General features: G+C 36.4%; 1 protein-coding gene across 1 annotated transcript in view; it reads right to left on the bottom strand.

The window, feature by feature from the left end:
• The window catches only part of NSD2 (nuclear receptor binding SET domain protein 2), a 75,763-nt gene that overhangs the window by 29,938 nt on the left and 24,811 nt on the right, over window positions 1-21,014 (bottom strand). Inside the window, exons 3-8 of the mRNA XM_062575252.1 lie at window positions 14,956-15,121; window positions 8,064-8,230; window positions 7,174-7,665; window positions 2,758-2,902; window positions 1,671-1,748; window positions 75-193 (exon numbers count right to left, since the gene is read on the bottom strand). Coding sequence (XP_062431236.1) covers window positions 75-193; window positions 1,671-1,748; window positions 2,758-2,902; window positions 7,174-7,665; window positions 8,064-8,230; window positions 14,956-15,121 — 1,167 coding nt within the window. The remainder of the gene's footprint in view (window positions 1-74; window positions 194-1,670; window positions 1,749-2,757; window positions 2,903-7,173; window positions 7,666-8,063; window positions 8,231-14,955; window positions 15,122-21,014) is intronic.

Genomic DNA, 21,014 nt, shown 5'->3' with positions numbered 1-21,014 from the left:
GCTGACAAACTTAACTACAGCAATGTGATTCGTGCTGCTATAAATCAACCCAAACAAACCAACAGTATAATTACCTTCCGATTATTCTGTTTATCCATCCTGAGTCTTTTCCTAGGTGCTTCCTGAACTTCAAAATCTTCTGTAGGTTCCTTTGTCCTCTTTTTTTGGTTTCTTTTATTTCCATGTAAGTTACCTTGGGATGGGGGATGGGGGAAACTTACATGAAAAATAATCTAAAACCCACTTTGAAATTATTTTGAACTGATCTAATTATTTAAGTTACTTCTCTTTCAATCATTACTTTTAAAACATGGTTATACATTAACAGCTTGATGACCTCTTAACACTTAAGGTCTGGTTTTGGTTGCTGAAGGCTGGTTCTAGAACACATCCAAACTAACTGCTTAATACTCAACTTATTTTAGAAAGATGAATCTACCTGTATAAGCACTAGTTTAAGATCTGAATATTACTGCCCCACATTTGTTTCATATCGTCAGACTGCACATGGTTCATCTATACAGCTTTTAACTCTTCTGCCACTTTGTAACAGTGTCTTATCACTGAACCGAATTTTTACGTCTCCTTCAGGAGTTCTCCAAATGATACAGATGAAGATACTGGAGACATCTATTAAGAGGCCTCTGGAAAAGACAAGATATCACCAACCATATAGATTAATTATCTCTTTCTGGTATGGCAGTTCCAGACTTTCTCTAACAAGCTTATTTATTTATTTATTTATTACAGGAGACTAAGATCCCCTTTCTTTGTGAACCAAAATCCTAGGAGCAGATTCACTTTGGTTATTTTAAATGAACAAATGAACTACTCACACATTTATATGATCATCCACTGCAAAGTTCAAGCAGGTGGCTGAATTACAAAAGGTCAGTGACTAACCTACATAGCTTTCCTGTAAATTCGACTATTGTTTGTACTCACTCTACCTCTAAGGGATAAATGAAGGTTTAAAAAGTGGTCTGCTTCATCAGGATGATATGACAACATTATTACACTCTAGTACTCTCTAATTCAGAAGCTACAGAGTATTATTAATGAGTAGATTATAAGCTTCAGGGGCATAAACTGAGAATCAACTGAGAACTGCCCTACAGCTAAACGCACTCTATTCCAATGGAAACAAATAGTTGTAAATATTAAAAACATAGCAGCCTAAAAATATGGATTGTTTTCAAATTAATGTTCATCTCTAAACAATCTAGGACATGGTCTATTATCAAACTCTGAATCACAAAACAGACTGAAATGGCTCCAGGAGAACCTGCTACTTACAAAAAGCCAGCAAAAAAATCCCACAATATTTTTCCAAGTTAAAGATAGGAAGATTTGGGTGGGGAAACAATTGAACTGACATGTTTTCATTCATAGAGAACTATAAATGTACACAAATATATGTACTAGAAACACCTGGTACAGGCACAATTTCAATTACATTTCTTGCAATATGACACTGAGGAAGGTGAACAAAACTCAGCACTACAGTATTTAGATATTTAATGTGGGATCCATTAAAATTCTAACGTCAAGGAAGACAACATCTGAGATAAAATAAAGAGATTATGATACGTGGGTGATTACATAAAAAAATACACTCAATAGCTACTTATAATGATGAACTATTTGCACACAACACAAATTTCAATTACTTCTGGATCTTGATCTCCTTTTAGGTGAGTCTTGAAACACTTTACGTTTGGCCTCTCCAATATTCTTCAATGATGAACCTTGAGAGATACAGAATGTGTTTTTTTTTTAAACTGATATCCAAATATTTGACACTTAAATTTTAAAGTTAAAAACTTTTCAATTTTCCACAAAATGATGTTATTTCACACACACAGATAGGTAACAAAACTGACTGCCATTTTTTATACATTTTTTTCCAAGTCTCACAAACTTTCAAACACTCCCTCTCATTCTTGTCATTGCCCAAAGCAGCACCTGTTGGTTTCTAATACTTCCATAGCAGGTCATCTTACAGTGCTGTAAAGCTATTTAAATTTGATAAACACTAGTTATTTAAATTTGATCAATAAAGTTCATGCAAATGTCAAACTAACTTCCTCCTCCTTTCTCAGAGAAATGACTCCAAACCACTTCAAACATTTTGTAAAATAGTTAAGACCATTCATCGAGACTGAATTCTAGACAACAGCAACAAAAAAGGGAGCAAAAAAAAAAAAAAAATATGCAGTCTTGTACAACATCCTAAAAGCTTTGACTAACACAATAAAATGCCAAATGGATGAAAGATTCAGAATAAAGTTTGGGATACTTCTTCCTGAGTTGATGACGATATGAGGTAATATACGTATTCATATGCAGAAAAGGGGAAGTACTGATTACACTTTTCAATTTTCTAACTATTCTATAAAAAAACAAGTTTACACTAGTAATAATACTCCATCTTCCCTTCCCACCATCCACCCTTAACAGGCAGTGGATGCAATGGCAGCTGCTTATGGGCAGAAGAAGAATGAGAAATCAGCAATCTCTAAACAGCAAAAGGTTTACATATAACAACTTTTCAGAACAATGAGCAAGAAATGTAGACTTCATGGGTTGCTTTTATTGTAACCATTGGCATTCCTTTGCTATTGGCACAATCACCAAGAATTAAAACTGGAAAACAGTGAAAGCTGTTTTCCCTACAGGTCTGAAATATGTGCTTAGTTTAACACCACTATGTATATCAAATTTAGTTAGAGTACACTAGCACAGTTTTACGTTTACCAGAGTCTTCTTCAGATTTGGGAGAGGTCACTATGGCAAACTTTGTGTTATAGCGAGCTTTCTGTTTTTCACTAAGCATGTTCCACTGCGATTCAAGCAGTTCTTCAATCTCATCACTTGAAGCATCTGGATGTTCAGCAACCACCTATACATGTAGAAATAGGGTTGTATTAAGAAAAGGTGACCATTGAAAAGAATAGCATACATACTTTTACTGCTTTGGAAAACGGGACACCAATGAATTACCTAAAGTCTCTGCTGTAGATAAAATTAAACTAAAATACTGTATATTCAGTCTTGAATAAGTATAATTCTCTTCAAAATTATCAGAAGTATTAACTTTGAAAGTATCTATTTGCCTTTTAACATTCAGAAAATTGAGTACATGTAGATCTTGTGACAGTCATACAAAAGATTCATATAATTTCTTAATGAAGTTTAAATCTATCCCACAATAAAGAAAACAAGTGAGCAATACTGAAATAAGTACATGATTGCCTTCAATGATGCCCATCAATTCATAGGAGAACTAATTGTACCTAGCTTAGGAGATAAATCTACAGAAGCTATATCTTATGCAACTTTTACTTAAATTATTTAATACATTATTTATTTGAATATTAGGAACTCAAAAAGCTACGCATCTTTTTTTTAACAATATGAGCATGACACATAATAGCAGTCAACGTGGAAGTCAAAGAGACTTCCTGGGAAATCTATTCAATAGAAACAGAAAATCCAACATTGAAACTAAAAACACAACCATCACACAACCCACTCCTTCAGTATTTCCATAGTTCTACTTAAGGAAAATCAGATGTGATAAATCACAGAACTCAGAAAACTATCAGAGTCTAGAATCTAGAGAACTGAAACAAACATTTAAAAAATAGATTCTGATTACCATTCTCCAAAATCCCTACTGTTACCCCTGCCCAAACAATATCCAAAACTAGGCCAAAACCAGCTCTTCAAATGGTAACACTCTGCAACAGATCAGAAACGCACGTTTTCTGTGAGAAGTAGAAATAATTAAGTCTAACTTCTCTGCATTTAGTGTCTTAACATTGCATTTCCTATGGTCAAACAAGGTAGTTTCTTTGTACAGACAAGATACAGTGTAATGTCATCTCTAGTCTCACCAACATATGGATTAAAAACAAAACAAACAACAGAAACCTCTCGATTAACCAGAGCCCTATGAAACGATGTGCAAGGAAAACCCACAGCTCTTAGGGCTCCCTGCAAAGCAGGGATCCAAGGCGGTTGCCCAGCAGTCCTCCCCCAAGTCTTCATACTATAACGCCTCACTCCCAGCATACACAGTGGAAATAATGTGTCGGGTATCTCGATGTACATGCACTTCTCACAGGCACTTTTCTAAATCTAAACTATGCTACAAACGGAAGATCTTCTCTTGGATCTAGGAGTTAATATTACTGCAGATGGCGAAAGTACTATAAATTGCCTGATCTAATCACTGCCTCACCCAAGCGGACTGTACAACTTTCACGCCTATTTGTTTAGAGGTTCAGCAACTGCTCGCACATGTGGAAATCTTCAATTGTAAACCTACTTCTGAAACTACTTTGTAATTTACCTCAAAAAACAAATGCAAGGCCGAATCAATGAATTAAAGTACAGCTGTTTGCTTTTCACTGAGCAATACCTTGAACCCAAGTCAGACACTCCCTCCTAATGACTGACTATGCCATTTCACAGGGGAAGTGCATAAAAACGCCAATTGTATAAACATATCTGGGTTTCTTTGGTAGCAGCACAACATACACAATGTATCACTACAACTATGAAAGTGCTCCTACGAAGTCTATGAAAGCCTTTGAGGTGTCCTTCAGGGAAGCACAACTACAAAAAAAAAACCAAAAACAAAACAAAAACTTTTTCCGGTAGTTCATCCAATCTTCAAAAAGTCGCCAATCACAACCAAAAATTTCAACTATTCCTCATTCTCCTATGCCCAGAAAGAGTAACACAAAGTAGCAACCAATAAAACCAAATGATACATGAATCCCACTACTCACAAATCCAGACTCCAGGCAAAACACAGCAGACAGCTCTGGTTTTAAGACACCTCGTGGTTAGTAGAGGCCTAGCAAGGTAAGTCTTTAGTCATTCCTTTCCATTCACTTCCTTCCCTCCAAAGCCTGAGGGCCAGAAAGCCTCTTTTGGATCCATAAGTTTCTTTTCTCCTAAAGATCTACAAGCAAGAACTAAAATAACCATACACTAAATGCTCAAATGCCAGCAAGACAAACGACTCTCAAGAAAACGTCTTTTTTTTTTTTTTTTTTTTTTTTTTTTAAATGTTATCACCCCCTCAAAAGCATCAGAGTATTTATAGCAGCAACAAACCTCACTCTTGAATGGAGAGCAAACCATGCCACCTGAACCAGACAAGCCTAACAGAAGAGGAAACACCAAACACCAGCTTGGCTACAGTCTTCATCTTCCACTGAACACTCACAATTGCTATTTAAAAGCAACATGACAGGTTTGAAGTGAACCTAAGTGATCTAAGTTTAGGTAATAGTGCAAGAAGCATGAGCATTTACCCACTTTGTCAGCAAACTTGAAAGGAGAACAGGTTCTGACTAGATTAAAGGGACTTTGCAATCTGTTATCTGAAGTTTTATTGCCTTTTTTTGTTCTATGTACGGTATATCTAGTATAATGTATCATAATCATGTAAATTTACTTCTTTTTCATGCCTGATTTTACTAAAAGACATTCTAGACAGAATTAGTATATCTTGAAATATATTTAATCTTTTGAAATTTTTTCTACTTAGAATTCTGTGGAACATTAGCCACTACGATCAGTGCGAATTCCAAGTTTAAGCCTATTTTCAGCTTCTCAAAATGAAGCTAAAAAAAGCAATTCTTCAATGTCAAATAATATAATACTCTTTTCCATCTATTAATTTAAAAAATAGAGTATATCCATGGTATGGAGTAAAACTTGACAAAAATATAACAGAGATGCAACACATCTCTCCCGTGGTAAGATGTGCTGTAATACCAATCGTAACTTCAACTCTTCTAGAGAAGAGTTAGTAATTGCAAATCCCTCATTATTGCATGAGGCCTCATACCACCTACCTTAAAGGCCAAGGAAATTCCCCCCCCCCCCCCCCCCACCATTTTACAAAGGAAAAGATACTGGTTGTACAAGGTTACTTATAGAAGAACTGCAAATAAAACTCATGACTCAAATGTGAGAAAGCTGGTTTTTATCCATTCAGCTTTTCAAAATGAGTGTGTCAAATCTGTATTTAATAGCTTGGCTTAAACCCTCTCATTTTCAGGGTCAAAGTTAACTGCCAATTTTCTTCTCAATTTAACCAAAACCACTAAAACGTATATGCACACTGTGTTTTTAGTGCCTGACCTACAGGAAGTATAACCTATTAGCTGAAGCTGCAATGATCTTAGGAGATCCTAAATTGAACTACAGCTAGTTTACTTCCATATAGCAGAACTTTGTTCAGAAAACAGAAAAATAAGTTCATGTTCATTGAAAGATTATGTTAGAAAACTTTAACAAAGTTAAATATTCAATAACTAAAGAGCGTGACAGAATGAAGCCACCTCTAACTTCATGATCCCTTTTGCGTGTTACAGAAGAATATACAAGAAAACATGAAACTCATGCCTCTTTCAGTGCACAGAACTGTATTGCAAAAGGAGCAGAGGGTTACAGGAAGATAAATGATAGTCATGATTTAAAGTAATAGGCTTGAACAACAGCACTGCTTTTATACATCTAACAGACTTCCTAAGGAATTGTTAACTTCTTAAATCGACCTTTCTCTAGAGTGTAGTCCTCTCAAGAGGACTGTCCCAGCAGATAAAACACACTGACTGACTGTGGCTTTCATGAGCTTTGGATAATTGTTGAAGCTTCTTTTGAAGCTCAGAAGAAAGTTTTCCATAGGTGAATACAGTATTTGAGGAACTCAAAGACAATAAAACATACTGAATGAATTAATCCACTTCATCTACAGGAATGTATAAGTTAACTGTAAATGGATGGCCACAAAAGGCATAATAACCTTTTTTGTTTGCTGCAGCATATGTATGTACTATACTTTACATACATTGAAAAAACAACTATTGCTATTAAAAAGGACTATTAGACTATGCATGTAAGATACTACTGTGACTTTCTGCTGAAAGTACAATGGAATTATCAACATTGTTTACATTACCTGTCTACATTCCCAGCTTTCTCTACTTGTATCTAGATTAAGATTTAATGGAGATACACCTTGTCTAAACTCAGAGCACTACAGATTCTATAGTAACTACTGTTTTTTGTTAACTAAAATGAAAAAGGTATTTCTTTAAGTATAGAAATGAAAACAATCAACAACAGTAACAGCCAAAAGCGACTAACCTCATCCTTGTGCTTCTGACAAAAGACCAAAAACTGAGATACTGCATCGCCCTTTCTGCTTCGTGGAGTAGATGCTGGAGTTTTCTTTCTACTGAGAGGGGAGCCAATCCCTCTTTTGGATTCTGCCTGTTCAGATGACTTTTGAGGAGTAGTATTCTTAGTCCCTGACTGACTGCCTTCTTGCATATCAACAGCAGCAGATAATTTTGACGTCCTTCTCCTCCTCTTGTTAGGAATGCCAGACTCCTTCATCAATTTCAGATTTTGAGTGGTTTCTTCGTTTGAGTAAGAGGATTCATCTATCTCCTCTAACGGTTCCACAGCAATGCCAACTTCCTTCGCCACTCGAGGATTGAGATGAGGTCTGTCCCTAACATAGATGAAGGTGTACTTGGCCTTCCGTTCCTCCACTGTCATGCCTACTGCTTCACTCGCTTGTTTAACACCCATCTCCCACTGTGGCCGCAGCTTCCCTGAAACAGGCTTTAGCATCTGTAAACAAAAAACAAAAACAAACAAAAAAAAAAACAGCATGAGGCATTTGCTTGCTTTTGATTCCAAAACACCAACACTAATGCAAAACAATTCTAAGAGATTAAGTGCACTGTATAATCATAATTCAGTCATTCAGATGGAATTCTATTTGATCGCACAGATACCATGCAGGAATCTATTACAAAGTAGAAAAATTTCGATTTTTTTTTGAAAAGTAATAAACATTGATAAGTCATCTCATTCTTTCTATTTGTAAATGAAATGTAAGACTATGCCTCTGTAAAACAAGCCATCTTTAAAACTTTCTAGTATATCTACCTCAGAATATTTGAGAAACAGATCTGTAATAGTAAAACAAAAAATTTCAAGTTTTGTCTTATTTGGTAGCCTCTTACCTTTATTTTCTCTGCTTTAGTGAGGGCTTGTTTTGCACTTTCCTGGCATAATTGTTCAAACTGGTCTTTTTCTTTGAAAGGCACAAGGCTCTTCTCAAATATCCAGGCTCGCTCCGGGGCATCTCCAAAAAACTGAACATGATATTGACGAAAACTCTTTTTCTGCCCTGAAAATTAAAAACAGTGTTTAAGATATAACTTAGTTTCTGTACTTTCAAATTTCAAATCTTTTTATAAGTGACTATATTTACAACAGGGAGATATGCAGTACAACCATTTTTCCTTCTGAAAACCCACTTACCAGTTTGAAAGTCTCCGAGTTAATCTATGAAGTTTGACATATACCCCACTATTTTAATCCAAACAAAAATAGGCTTTTACTAAATTAAGGTTACAATCCTCTCTCGGTACTCTCAGAGTGCCTTATTTTACATGCAAGCCGAGAAGTTTCCAAAAATGCTACATCTGAAAATGAATTCAAAATCAAGTTTCCAAAGCTTGGACAATCTGTGCACTCAGCCTCATTTCTGAGTCACCTAAACCTTATCTTTTAATATTCTTGAACAGAAATGCATACTTCACCTAATCTTCACTACTGCAATCATAAAGCTTGGTTAAGATCAAGTTTATGGAATCAAAGTGAAAACTGAAAGGCATTTGTGTGGTGGAAGGGAGAAAAGGGAGTGGGGGGAAGATGAGAGAACAGTTCTGAAATCTCAGTAAGAAACATTCTTCTAAAATTATAAAAAGGAATATTGGCTCACTGCAATAATCAATAGGCACACAACTTTCCTCTTCTAAAGACTTCACTTATTCTATAGTGAAGGCAGAAGACAGTGCCTTCAAAATCCACAAAAGGCATCACAATTAACAACCAACTCCTAAAAGATGGAGGTAAGAGACTTAATCAGACTTAAAATGTCCTCTGTTATCTCCTCCCCAAAAACTTAGGGATTTGTTTTCTGCCGAGTGTTCAAATTAAAATCTGATTTTTTAAAAAAAACTAATTGTGATAGCATACAATTTTGTATTTATAAGCTCAGCCCTGCTAGAAAAGGATCAGTAACCCACTCGACAATATCTACAATTCTTCAAGATGTGGCAACATTAGTATATCAAAGATTTAGTCTAAGCTCAAGCAACAGTCATAGCTCTTTGTTACAGATGTCTTCAAACAAAGTCTGTTTTTTTGCTAGGTTATTCATACACAAAATGTCTCCTATTACAACCAGCAAATACTTCTAGATGATTACTTTATACTCTGTTACTGAATTTTCTAGGCCTAGAAAGAAGTTGCTTTGGGGAATTACTCAGTCAAGAGGTATTTTTAAAGGGACATTATTTTGGGTCAAGATAAGCCATTTGGAACAGCAGCATGAAATCAATCTAATTAACAGATATAGGTAGACTCTTTTTTAACTGCAATGGCCCTGAAAATTACAAGAACAATAATGACTCTCTCATTTGAGATCTGGTATGAGAATGGCAGAGGGAAAGGTCTTGGGAACACCAAGAAAAGTAATTTGGGGAAAATTTTATTTAATAAAATTATTTTAGTTAAAGATTGTGGCATCTTTAATTAAAGATGCCACACCAAGCATCTACAGTTTCTGTCTGTTACAGTTTAAAAACAAAACAAAGAAACCCACAAAACATACACACACACACACACACACACAGATCCTTTGAACTTTTGAGGTACCACTTCCACTTACAGCCATATTCCCTTAACTGCAGTACACCAGGGATTGTTTCAATCTTATCTGGGAAGAACCTAAACTTAAGCTAAACTTTTTTCCTTACAAAATCATATCCTTCTCACTCTTTTGTTCTTCTCACAAAGAACAGATTGTAGCCATAAGCTAAATCTGGTACCCCAAGACATTTGTGTGCATCACCCACACAATCCAGTGTTGTCTATACATGTTCCAGCAACACACTGCAGGGAGCAAGTCTATCACACAGAAATAATTTTGTCATCTGCAAGAAAATTTAACTTATCCAGGGACTACTGAGTTCCAAGGATTTCAGCTGTCTATGATGAAAAGAGGCATAATTCTCATATTTCACCAAGATGTCCTAGCTGCAGACAGGAAGATGGCACATATGTCTGCCACCACTTGTTAAGATCGGCCTTTGAGCAGTCAATAGCTCAACTCCAACATGACAAAAATGCTCCCTTCCTTTTTGCAATATAATATTGGATAGCAGTAGCTGCCCAAATAAGCAGTCTAAATAATAGTGCCTGGCACAAGAATAATTAAATCTATTTCTGAATCTTCAGGTATCTTCTATGAGCTGAATATCAACACTCTTAGGCAAAATTATGGAACTCATTAAAGATTATTAAATACAAAGACATTATTTTTGGCTCACAAAATCCTGCAACTATAAATTACTGAAGGCTGAAAAAGTAGTTCTGGGGACTCATCAAGACTATTGTCTTTATCTTTACCCTAGAAGCTGCTGTTGACCACTGTCAGAGACAGAACACAGAATGAGATGGACCTTTGGTCTGACTCAGTACAGATTTTCTTATATGAAAGCACACACTCTGCAAGCTAAAAGATAAACTTTTCTCAAGCCTAAACAGCATGGATGGTGAAATCAAGTATCACCATCATGAAGCAGAAATTGTCTTTATACACTCTTGATTCTAATTGTAGAAATTAGAGAACTAAAGACCTAGCTGAATACTTCTACAACTCCCAGATAAAAGAACTCTTCTCTTTAGAACAGGAAACTGTTGACAGGCCCTCAAGTGTAAAAGGTAAGTGGAAAATAAGACTGAAAACAGATACTGTTATTTTGAACATTGTCAGTGTTCATTTATCGGTTATGATGACTGCCCAGACCTAGTGTAACTTCCTGAAGGAAGGTTACGGAAACATCTCTCTCTCTCTCTCTCTCTCTATATATATATATATACACACACACACACACATACACGTAACGTATAATGTATGTCTCAAAATAGGTGGGCCTCTCTCCCGTTAGTACTCCACGGGCATGACATCTGTGGTTTCTTTTTTTAAAAGATTTGTTTTCATAGTTTCCTATAAAAAGCTACCACACAGCATCTTGATAATACAGCAGGATCCATGCTCCTTTCAAGGAGCAGAGAAATTCAGTTAGGAACAAATAGTTCTATTTCTCTTGAAGTCCAAGTCTTCTGTGTCATAATAGACCTAAGCAGTCCAAAGACTAAAATCTCAGAGACTGCTTGATCAAAACTCTGAAAGACTGCTATCCGAAAAACGCATCAGGAGCCTGTAATAACCACATAATCATTCTAGCAGTTGTATGAAAGCTTGAAAGCTATTTCAAGAAGCCATTTAGTTCACTACCAACATCAAGTCCAGCTATATCTTAGAGATCCTTATCTAGTTTATTCCTAAAATCCTCCTGTGAATGAGATCACATAGCCTCTCCAAGCAATCAATTCTCTTGCTTCACCACCTTTATCATTTCTTTTTTTTTTTTCCTTTATTAATATGTAGTCTAAATATTCCCTGCTATGAATCTCTCTTCTTACCAGAGTGGTAAGAGCTAATACTTTTTCTTCTTTGCAAAGAACTTATCTATTTAAAGCCTGTTAACATGTTTTCCTTTTGCTTCTCCTTGTTAAACAACCCCAGCTCCTTCAGTCCATCCTCACAAGTAAGACTCAGATTTCTGTTCACGTCCACTGCTGTTCTCTGAACTTTCTCCATTTGTTCTACAACTCTTGAAATGAGATGACTCAAAAATGGATGAAATTCTCCTGCTGAAGCCATAAAACCACAGAAAAACCAACATCTTTACTTCATACGTCTAACAGACAAAACTGTTTATGAATGTCAGTGTGACTTTGGTCTTCCTGCAACAGAACTACATTGGGTTAGTTTATGACTTCCGGACTCCTTTCTGCAAAAAATGTAGCTTTCCACTCACTTCCCAACTTTATCATCTCCCAAGGCAAAAAAAATATGCACTTTTTCTCAATGAATTGCATTTTTTTTCAGACTGCATCACCATATTATCAAGATCATTCTAATTTCCAATGCTACATGTTTACAGTTTCTCCATACTGGAAATTTGTAATTTTAATGCAAATTTCAGAAGTATATTCCAGTCCATTTTCCAAGTTCTCAAAGCAATCCTTGAGCACTACTGAAAACTTACTCTGAAAATAACTTTTTTTTAAAAAAAAAATATTTATTTATTTTTATGCTGAAATTCTCCTTACCTAGATCCTCCACAAAACAGATCATGGAAATACACACAGACTTGGAAATAACAGATCTAAAGATTTCTGAAACCTGACGATACTAAACTATCCTATTCCGTTCAAGAGAAAGGAAACGGACACTTACTTGCTCTTGATCTAATACAATACATGAAAGTATTTAGAAGCATAAATATAAAAATAAGGTGATGGGCTCCTACTTCAGTTTGATATTCTTAACTTCTTATTTTTCCTCTTAACTCTAAAATTTTCCAGATTTCATTTTTAGATTTTTTCCAAAATCTCAGTATGGTTTTACATAAATATAGTAAAAAATAGTTAGAGAACTCAGCTGGAGTTTAAATTAGTGAGGGATGCAGTGGGCAACAAGGCAAAAGGAAGGCTAAGGAATGCTCACTGGGGCAGAGGACCTACAGATAATGGACATGGAAAAGGCTGAGTTCTTTACATTAATGTTTGTTTGTTTGTTTTTTAACTTAAGGTCTGTCCTCAAACCTCCCAGGTCCATCTTCTGTCCCTGAGGGACACAGGCTGGAAGACTGAGGCACTACCCACAGTAGGGGAAGATAAAGTCAGGAAGCACTTAAGCAAATTGAAGATATACGCGATTATGGGACCAGATAGGATGCATCAGAAGGTTCTGAAGGCGTTGACCAATGTGACTACAAGGCTGCTATGTATTATTTTTGAAAGCTCTTGGCCATTATGGGAGATTAAAGATGACTGAAAAAAGACCAACATTGCAAATATCACACCTATCTTCAATAAAGACATGGAGAATGATCCAGGGAACTACAAACTAGTCAGCCCAATCTCTGTGTCTACAACATTATGGAACAAATCCTCCTTGAAGTCACATCTAGGCACATGAAAAACAAGGTGCCTGGGAACAGCAGCACTGACTTATCAAGGGCAAATCACACCCAGCATTCCACAGTATCCTTACAACAAAACTGTTGAGAGCTGGTTTGGAAAGACGGAAATAGAACTGGCTCAAGGTATTCTGAAGAGTTGTAAGGCCCAACTGGCAGCCTGCTACTGGCATTGTCCTGCAGGGATCTATAATAAGGCAGATATTCTTTAACATCTTTATTGAGGACCTGGTCAATGTCAGACAGTGCACCTTTAGTAAGCTGGGGCATGATACTAAATTGAGAAGAGCAGTCAATTTGCTGCTGCTACGTGGAAAAGCTCTGCGTGCTGCAGAAACTGGCTGGAAGGAATCTCATGAAGTTCAATAAAGGCAAATGCAAAGCCCTGCATCCAAGACAGAATAACTGATACAGCAGTAAAGGACAGTCACAGACTGGCTAGAACAGAAGCTTGGCAAAAAAAGACCTGCAGACCTTGTGAACAACAAACTGAAAAATGAATCAACAGTGTAACCCTGCAAAGCTACATACTTGCATTAGCAAGAGTTCAGCCAGCAAGTTGAAGGATATGCTTATTCCCCTCTATTCAACACTTGTGCAACCACACATGGAATAGAATGTCTAGTTTTGGGTTCCCCAGTAAAACAGACATTTGACATACTGAAGGTAGCCTAGTAGAGGGTCACCAAGGTGATTAGGGAGGTGGAACACACGGTTTACAATAGGATGCTCAGAGATCATTTTCTTCTTAAGACTCAGTAAACTCATCTAGGGTTTGGAGAGATCTTACTGCTATCTTCAGCTACCTAATGGGGTGTAGAGACAACTGATCAAGACTTCTCAGATGCCCATGTTGAAAGACACAGTGGATATAGGTTGAAACAACGGGAATTTCAAGTAGATATAAAGAAAAATCTTCTCACCAAGAAGGCTGTCAACCACTGAAACTGGATATCCAGAGAGGTTGTACAGTCTCCATCCTTGGAGACATTCAATATCTGATTGGACAAGGCCTGAGCAGCCTGCTCCAACTTGGCTGTTTTGAGCCATGTGATATCTAGAGGTCCTTTCCAGTCACTGCTATTTAATCCTTCTACAATCTGCACAGATAAGCACTAGAAGTTTCAGAAGGGAGTAAGAAACCACAAATGAGATGGAGATGGGCATGGATACCTACTTATGAAGGCGATTAACACTTCATAGCCCCTACATTTAGAATCAATTAATTTTGTCTGTAGATTATTATGATTCTACAATTCACACACACACAAAAAAAAACGCAGCTGCTTGAAATAGGGATTGTTTTCCATAAAGATAATCATCAGAAACATTTAGTTCTCTTTAGCTTTCAATGAAGTTAAGTCCCACAGCACTTCCAAAACATCTATTGCAAGTCTTTTGTGAAAGTTATTTTGAATTATTCTTAAGCATTATACCCTGTTAGAAAAAAGATAATATAATGTCATACTGCAAGCAGTCTCCATAAAAGTGGAAAGCACATGCTATCAGATAATCTTTTTTTTTAAAAAAATAAGACCCTATACAGTTTAACAAACCACAGTTTTAAAATCTTTATGTGAATGTTAAGAGTAAAACAACTCAATGGAAAAACCTCAGCCTGTTGTATGGTTAAGAACAGTGCTTACATGATTTTAATATCCCTCTTGATAATAAGGAACTAGTTCAGCTACTGATACAACTGAAAATATAAAACTAAGAGCAGAATTCTCCCCAAAATAGTATTTTCATATAGCTGAAAGAAATCTGGATGTTTGTAGCATCACTGACATACCTTTTAGTTTAGTGTAGGAATGAAGAACAGGATCAGCAGAAACCATGCATGGCCACCATGGAAAACCAGACACTTTGGACCACACTAGATCTCCAACATTATACTTCAACAGATGGACTTTGTCTTCTTTGACAGTACTTTGAGTAGGATCTTTCTTAGAAGGAGCCTTAAAAAAAAAAAAAAAAAAGGGAAGAAATCATCATATTTCTCCTTCAGACATGCATTGGAATTACTAAATAGTACACAGAAATAGATGACAGTACAGTTACTACTGTGTTTAAATATTCTAGTTATATGTAAAAACACAGGCAGTAGTAATGAAAGGAAGGATGTAAGAATTAGTAGACCAGAATAAAGAGCTATAGTGTTTGCTAAAACACAACAATATTTCTTTGCAATAAACAAACATTTTCAGTCATGTGCTTTGTTCCCTCACAGGGAAGAAATCCCACTTTATTTCTGTGTTTGTTTTTGGTTAGAAATACTGACGAGTAAGGTGTTGTTTGCCTTTACCTTTCTGAACAACTGCTGAGAAATCATCAGGAAGGCTTACTTTAATTTCAAACACATTAACAGAGCACAGGATGTAGATGTGGAAGAGCCAACCTCCCTTTGTACTTAACATTATTGATCAAGCTAAGTGCCACGCACAAATGTGTTCTCACGTTTTAAAAAAACCAAAACAATCTTTCTGAACTTAAAATGAAATACAGACTTTATGTCTAAACAGAACTTACGTAAACTATCAGTCAAAAAAAAAAAAAAAAAAAAGAGCTCTGTATCTTTCTGCTGTTTTTTCTACATGCAAAGGAAGTGTGAAATGAGTCCTTCCCCACATCCTTTGCCAAATCTTCCCCCCCACCACTTCCAATGCTAGCAGTAAAAGCTTGAGTGCCCCACTTGTGTTCCAAAGTTATTTTAACTACTAAAAAACTATCACAGTTCCATTTCGAGGCACAGATTTAACTACTACAAGAGATTTTTCTGTTCTCCTATGACACACACACACCACACCTTTTCCTTACTTCGCAATGAAGTCTGGCAACAAAAACATTTAGTCATACACTTAAAATTATTTCACATTTTATAAAGTTAGTTAAATTTCATCTTTTTCACTTCATCTATTCTATTTGATATGAACAGAGAATGTCCTTATCTATGCAAATTACAAAAAGTACAGAACGTGTCTAATTACAGATACCTGTAAAAAGAATGAATTTTAATTTACTTTTCTGGTTTTCTAATCCTAATTCTATGTGCAATGTGTTAGCTTATTCATCTTTTGTAGTACCAGCTTAACATCTAGAAGGCAGTCCAGATTTTCATGCTTTCAGAGGTTTTAATGTCAAAACTGGAACAAAATTCTGTTTTAAATCATAAAATTGGGGAGGAGGAAGAGAACACTGAAAAAAAATTAGAACTCTAGAATGCAGAAGCATACAGTACTTCAGGCATTACATTAACTCTGAACGGATCACATTACCTTGTATAGAGTTTTAAATGCAGAAAGTACTACTAGACTAATTACATATTATTTTCCAAACATAAAACCCAACAATTTATCTTTGACACACTGCAAAAGCATTTTTTGATATTCAAACATTGAGGTACGCCCAGTCAGAAAACCTAAAGCTTATTGTAGTAAGAATCTTCTTTCCCCAAAGCTTTTACAGCCGCTTCTGGTAAACACACGTGATGCTATGTCATCTGATCGTTATGGACAGTTACTCATCCAGTGATTCAGCTTTTCTGATGAATTCAGACTTGATCCGCATGTCTCCAGTAAAAGCCATGTTCCTATGTCTCAAGGTTTTTGGCTCTCTAAAGATTCTGTGAGACTGTCAGAAAACCCCTCCCGCTGAGCTTGCCTCAAGACCAAAAATCTCGAAAGACATAGAAGATTCCAAGTAGATATGAAATATCCAACCCCCCCCCCGCAAACCAACAAACAAAAAAATGCATACCATCCAAGAAGAGATCCTAGAAAAATGTTAATCCTAGAATACCTAAACCTACTTCAGCACTTAAACTGAATAGGTGGACTGAAATATTTTGAAATGAGTTAAATCTTCAAAAATGTGAATGCTATTCAGGATTCTAAATCTCACTTCTAATTTCAGTGTCCCCCCCTCACAAGGGCAACTAAGCTTCAAAGATTTACAACTACAATGCAAAAAGGAGCTGGCTAGAATAATTAAAGGGCTCTAGCAGAGTTCCTTACTATTGCACAATCCAAAAGGATTGGCAGGAAAGGGGCGACTACTGCATTTCAAGAGATCTACAAGAATTTCAAAAAAATTAAAATTGCTCAGAATTCTTTTATCATGTTAGATGCTGACAGAAAATTCAAAAATGATAACCCTCTGATAATACCTGCAAGGCTGATCTATACAACACTTGCTACATTTTTTTTTTTTTTTTTTTTTAAGAGTGGCAAAATACAGTACAGGATTCCACCAACAATTTTAAGAGCTGTCATATGAGGTTATTTAAAAGCCTATAGACAATACTGGCATGAACTCATTCATTTCCATCTTAATTTCCCTACACACACTGTTTTAGTTCGATTTTTGTCATTCTGGTAATTACTCTGATCTATTTAATGGGTATTTCAATATTAAACAGGTCTATTGTTACTGACGTGAAATTCCTGGCACGTACTTTTGAGACAAGCAGCTTTATGATATTTGACAGTCTCTGGTATTTCCTAAAGTTGTTTAGAAATTGTAGAAAACGCTACATACTGGAAGGCAGCCAGAACATAGATTTTATTACAGGGTTTGCTTTTTTTTTTTTTTTTTTTTTTTAATTACCACGGACTGGGATGGAAGGCAGAGAGCATTTCTACACAAATGGCTACATCAGGGGATGATGGAAGCTGGAACTTCTTTATGAGGAATGTGTACTCCCTGTAATTTTTAAGAACGAGAGATGACTATGCAAGTAACAGAGGTAGAAGAAATAACAGTATGTGGCTTTCTCACCGCCTTTTTTCTCTTCTCTTTTTCCCCCAGAAGCACAACCGAGTGTCCCTAGTGACACGCAGTCAGACACAAAGCAGGGAATCTGACCACGTGCCCACAGGAAAGGGAGAGGTAGTGCTGGGAAGCACGCTGCTGGTGGTCTGTGGGAACACACTAGAAGAAAGGGAATATCTGCTACTGCAATAGCAGATCTAGTCTCTTTGCGGTGATACCTAAGTAAATTAAGATGGGAGATCCGTGGTTTAGAGCACAACTATAAAACTGCATAGAAGGAGAGTCACACAACCAAGCTACCTTCTTCCTCAGTTTCTGCCTCTAACTTGATAAGATTTTCTATTTCTTGAAGTTGTTCCCATTTCTGTTTAGACACCCTACCCACAAATGCTAACAAAGGAAAGCCTGTAGGGTTTGCTGCGTTGCACACCAGTCAGCCTTTGCTTACTGTTATTGCTAAGTCTGGATCACTCTGCATCTCCCTGGAGTTTGTCCCATTCCATGCCTTTTCCTGCAGTTTGGACAGAAGTAAACATACACACGTTTATTTTCTCAGTTTCCCTCTCTTTCTCTAATTACAGGCAAGCCCAGCAGCTGTGGAGCAGGCTACCCCCTCACTTGTCCAGCCCGTTGACGCTTGAAACCAGCTTCACTGAACAGCAAGAAGGAAACAGCAGGAAAAGTTCCTTCTTTTCTGCTTTGGGAAAGGTTTCCAGAGGGTTTTCCTCTTCAAACACTAGGCTGCAAAGAAATTGCCTAAAATGGATAGCAGAAGCATAGGTGGGCAGGCAGTAACTACCGTACAGCCCAACCCCAAGACGGCACACAGCAGCTATGTGACAGGCGCTGTGCTGTTCAGCATGGCAGACACGAGTTTCGGCAGAACCTTCTCACTTTCTTGATTACTTGCCTAATGGAAGACTTGCTCTGAAAGACAACTAGACAGATTTTATTTTGTCCTGGCAGGTGTGGAAATGTAAGAAAATAATTTCCACTATTTTTCTATGACAAATTATACTTTTAGGAGTAAAAACATCCTTAAAATTCATTTGGCCCAGCAACTGCAATGGGCTGAGGAGAACCAAAGAACAAGTTTAACATGCCTTTTCTCTTCCCTCAATGCTTCAGAGCTCTCCTTTGCCATTTCCCTCAGCGCTTTCATGAGCCGCGAGTGACAGGCGGATTGACTAGAACTTCTGATGGTGCTGTAAGCACTCTACACATTTCACCTCTTTGGGTGAACTAGAGTGCTTGGACACAAAAAACATTGGTAATTAACTTTACCTACAACTGATCCAAAGAATCATAACAATTTTCATTTAGTTTTGGTCTCACTAACATACATACGGATTTTTCTCCCCTTCCCGCCCAGTGTACCAAGAAAACACAGTTTACGATTTTTAACATAGCCTACGTTATGCAGGTTTATCTCAAACAAGACTGAAACCTACACCAGATAATAGTTTTACTATCATAGACAAGAATCTATGCTGAATGACAGATAATTTCAAGTTAAAAACTACTTTAAAATGTCTAAGGAACAATGCATTTAAGGATGGCATCTCTACCATAATGTAAGAGAGCTTTACATTTATTTGTGCATTATGTTATGAAAACATCATGCTAAGTTTTTAGCAAGAAAGGAATATAAACAGTTTAAAAGCAAGCAAACAAAAAGTCTTAAACCTGAAAAGCACAGCAGCTGGTGCAAGACTGAGATTAGTTATCCTCTTTTAAAATGATCAGCAGTAAAAAGTAAAGATATTAACATTATCTGTTTTGTATGTGTGTGTGTGTGTGTATATGTGTATGTATATATATATATATATATATATATATATATATGAAGGCACGTGAGGAATTATAATCCTTCAAAATTATTGCAAACTACCTGAGCTATCAAAAAGCTAATATATTAACTACACAAGCTTAGAGAACAACAGGTGGAAAGAAAAGTCTATCATATTTTAGAGCTCAATGGAAAATACAGTAAAATCCAAGCAATGCAACTTACAGATAAGAAATGTCAAAGATTGTCGAAAAGGGACCGAACAGAGAACAATACTGAAAATCGATAGAGAACAAACCACCAGAATTTAATACTGGAGAAGGAAAAAGAGTCATTAAGACAGATGAAGAAAGCAAGTGTTCTCCTGTGTGTAACATCACAGGGAAGTCACTGTTAAACAACTTCCAGATATCTCCCTTTTGTTTTCAAATTCAGTTACATCTCATATTCAAGATGCCACTAGAATGCACTACACTAGAAAAGCAGGCTACAAATACAGGCTGCTAGACAGAGGTCCACTTGCACTTAAGAACAAAAAACAAAAACAAACAGAAAAAAAATCAACTGCAACTACAAAGAAAATAAAACAAAATAGTCAGGGTTCGTAAGCAGAACAGTTAAAACACTTCAAACTTAGAACATACAAACAGTCAGACCTGCTTCCTCTGTGCTAAAAAGATTAGCACTGCTTGCTGACCAAGACCACTTTTTTTTTGTGGTCCTGCTTGTGCACAACACACTTGTGTTGTTTCCTCTACCAATACTCCCATTTTCCATCATGTGCTTGTGTATTTAAAAAAAAGTTTTGTCTTCTCTTGCCTCTCGTATCAGAAGAGATAGTGAACTAGTGGAAATGGCTGTAGAACAAGCTCATCCATCCATAGGCTAACAAGAGATGGTAGTTTGTCTGGAGAAATATATTTAGCTCTTCTAAATAATTCTGGCTATGAAAACATAGTATCTGTAGAACATAACTGCATTAGTGTTTTATTCTGTTTTTTTAACATAATTTATCCACAACTTAAAATAAATCTGTCCCAGAAGGACAAGTTCTTAGAGGCTCTAGGTTTATTGAAATAGCTCCCATCTTCACTGGGATGTGGGGAGTATATTTAGGTAGTAATTCACAACTGAATGAATGTGATGAAGTATCTTTTTCATTTCATGCTATTATATACTGTTTATAAACTAAACAGAGTGCTGTATAATTACATATTCTTTAGGTGGGTTTATATAAAGACATCCAACAGACCACTGCCTAGAGAGAGAATATTTCAGGCAGAAGGGTAAAA

This window comes from Rhea pennata, chromosome 4 (assembly GCF_028389875.1).
Source record: "Rhea pennata isolate bPtePen1 chromosome 4, bPtePen1.pri, whole genome shotgun sequence".
Lineage (NCBI taxonomy): Eukaryota > Metazoa > Chordata > Aves > Rheiformes > Rheidae > Rhea > Rhea pennata.
The sequence above is the reverse complement of the archived record's forward strand: the minus strand, read 5'-3'. Positions and strand labels throughout refer to the sequence as shown.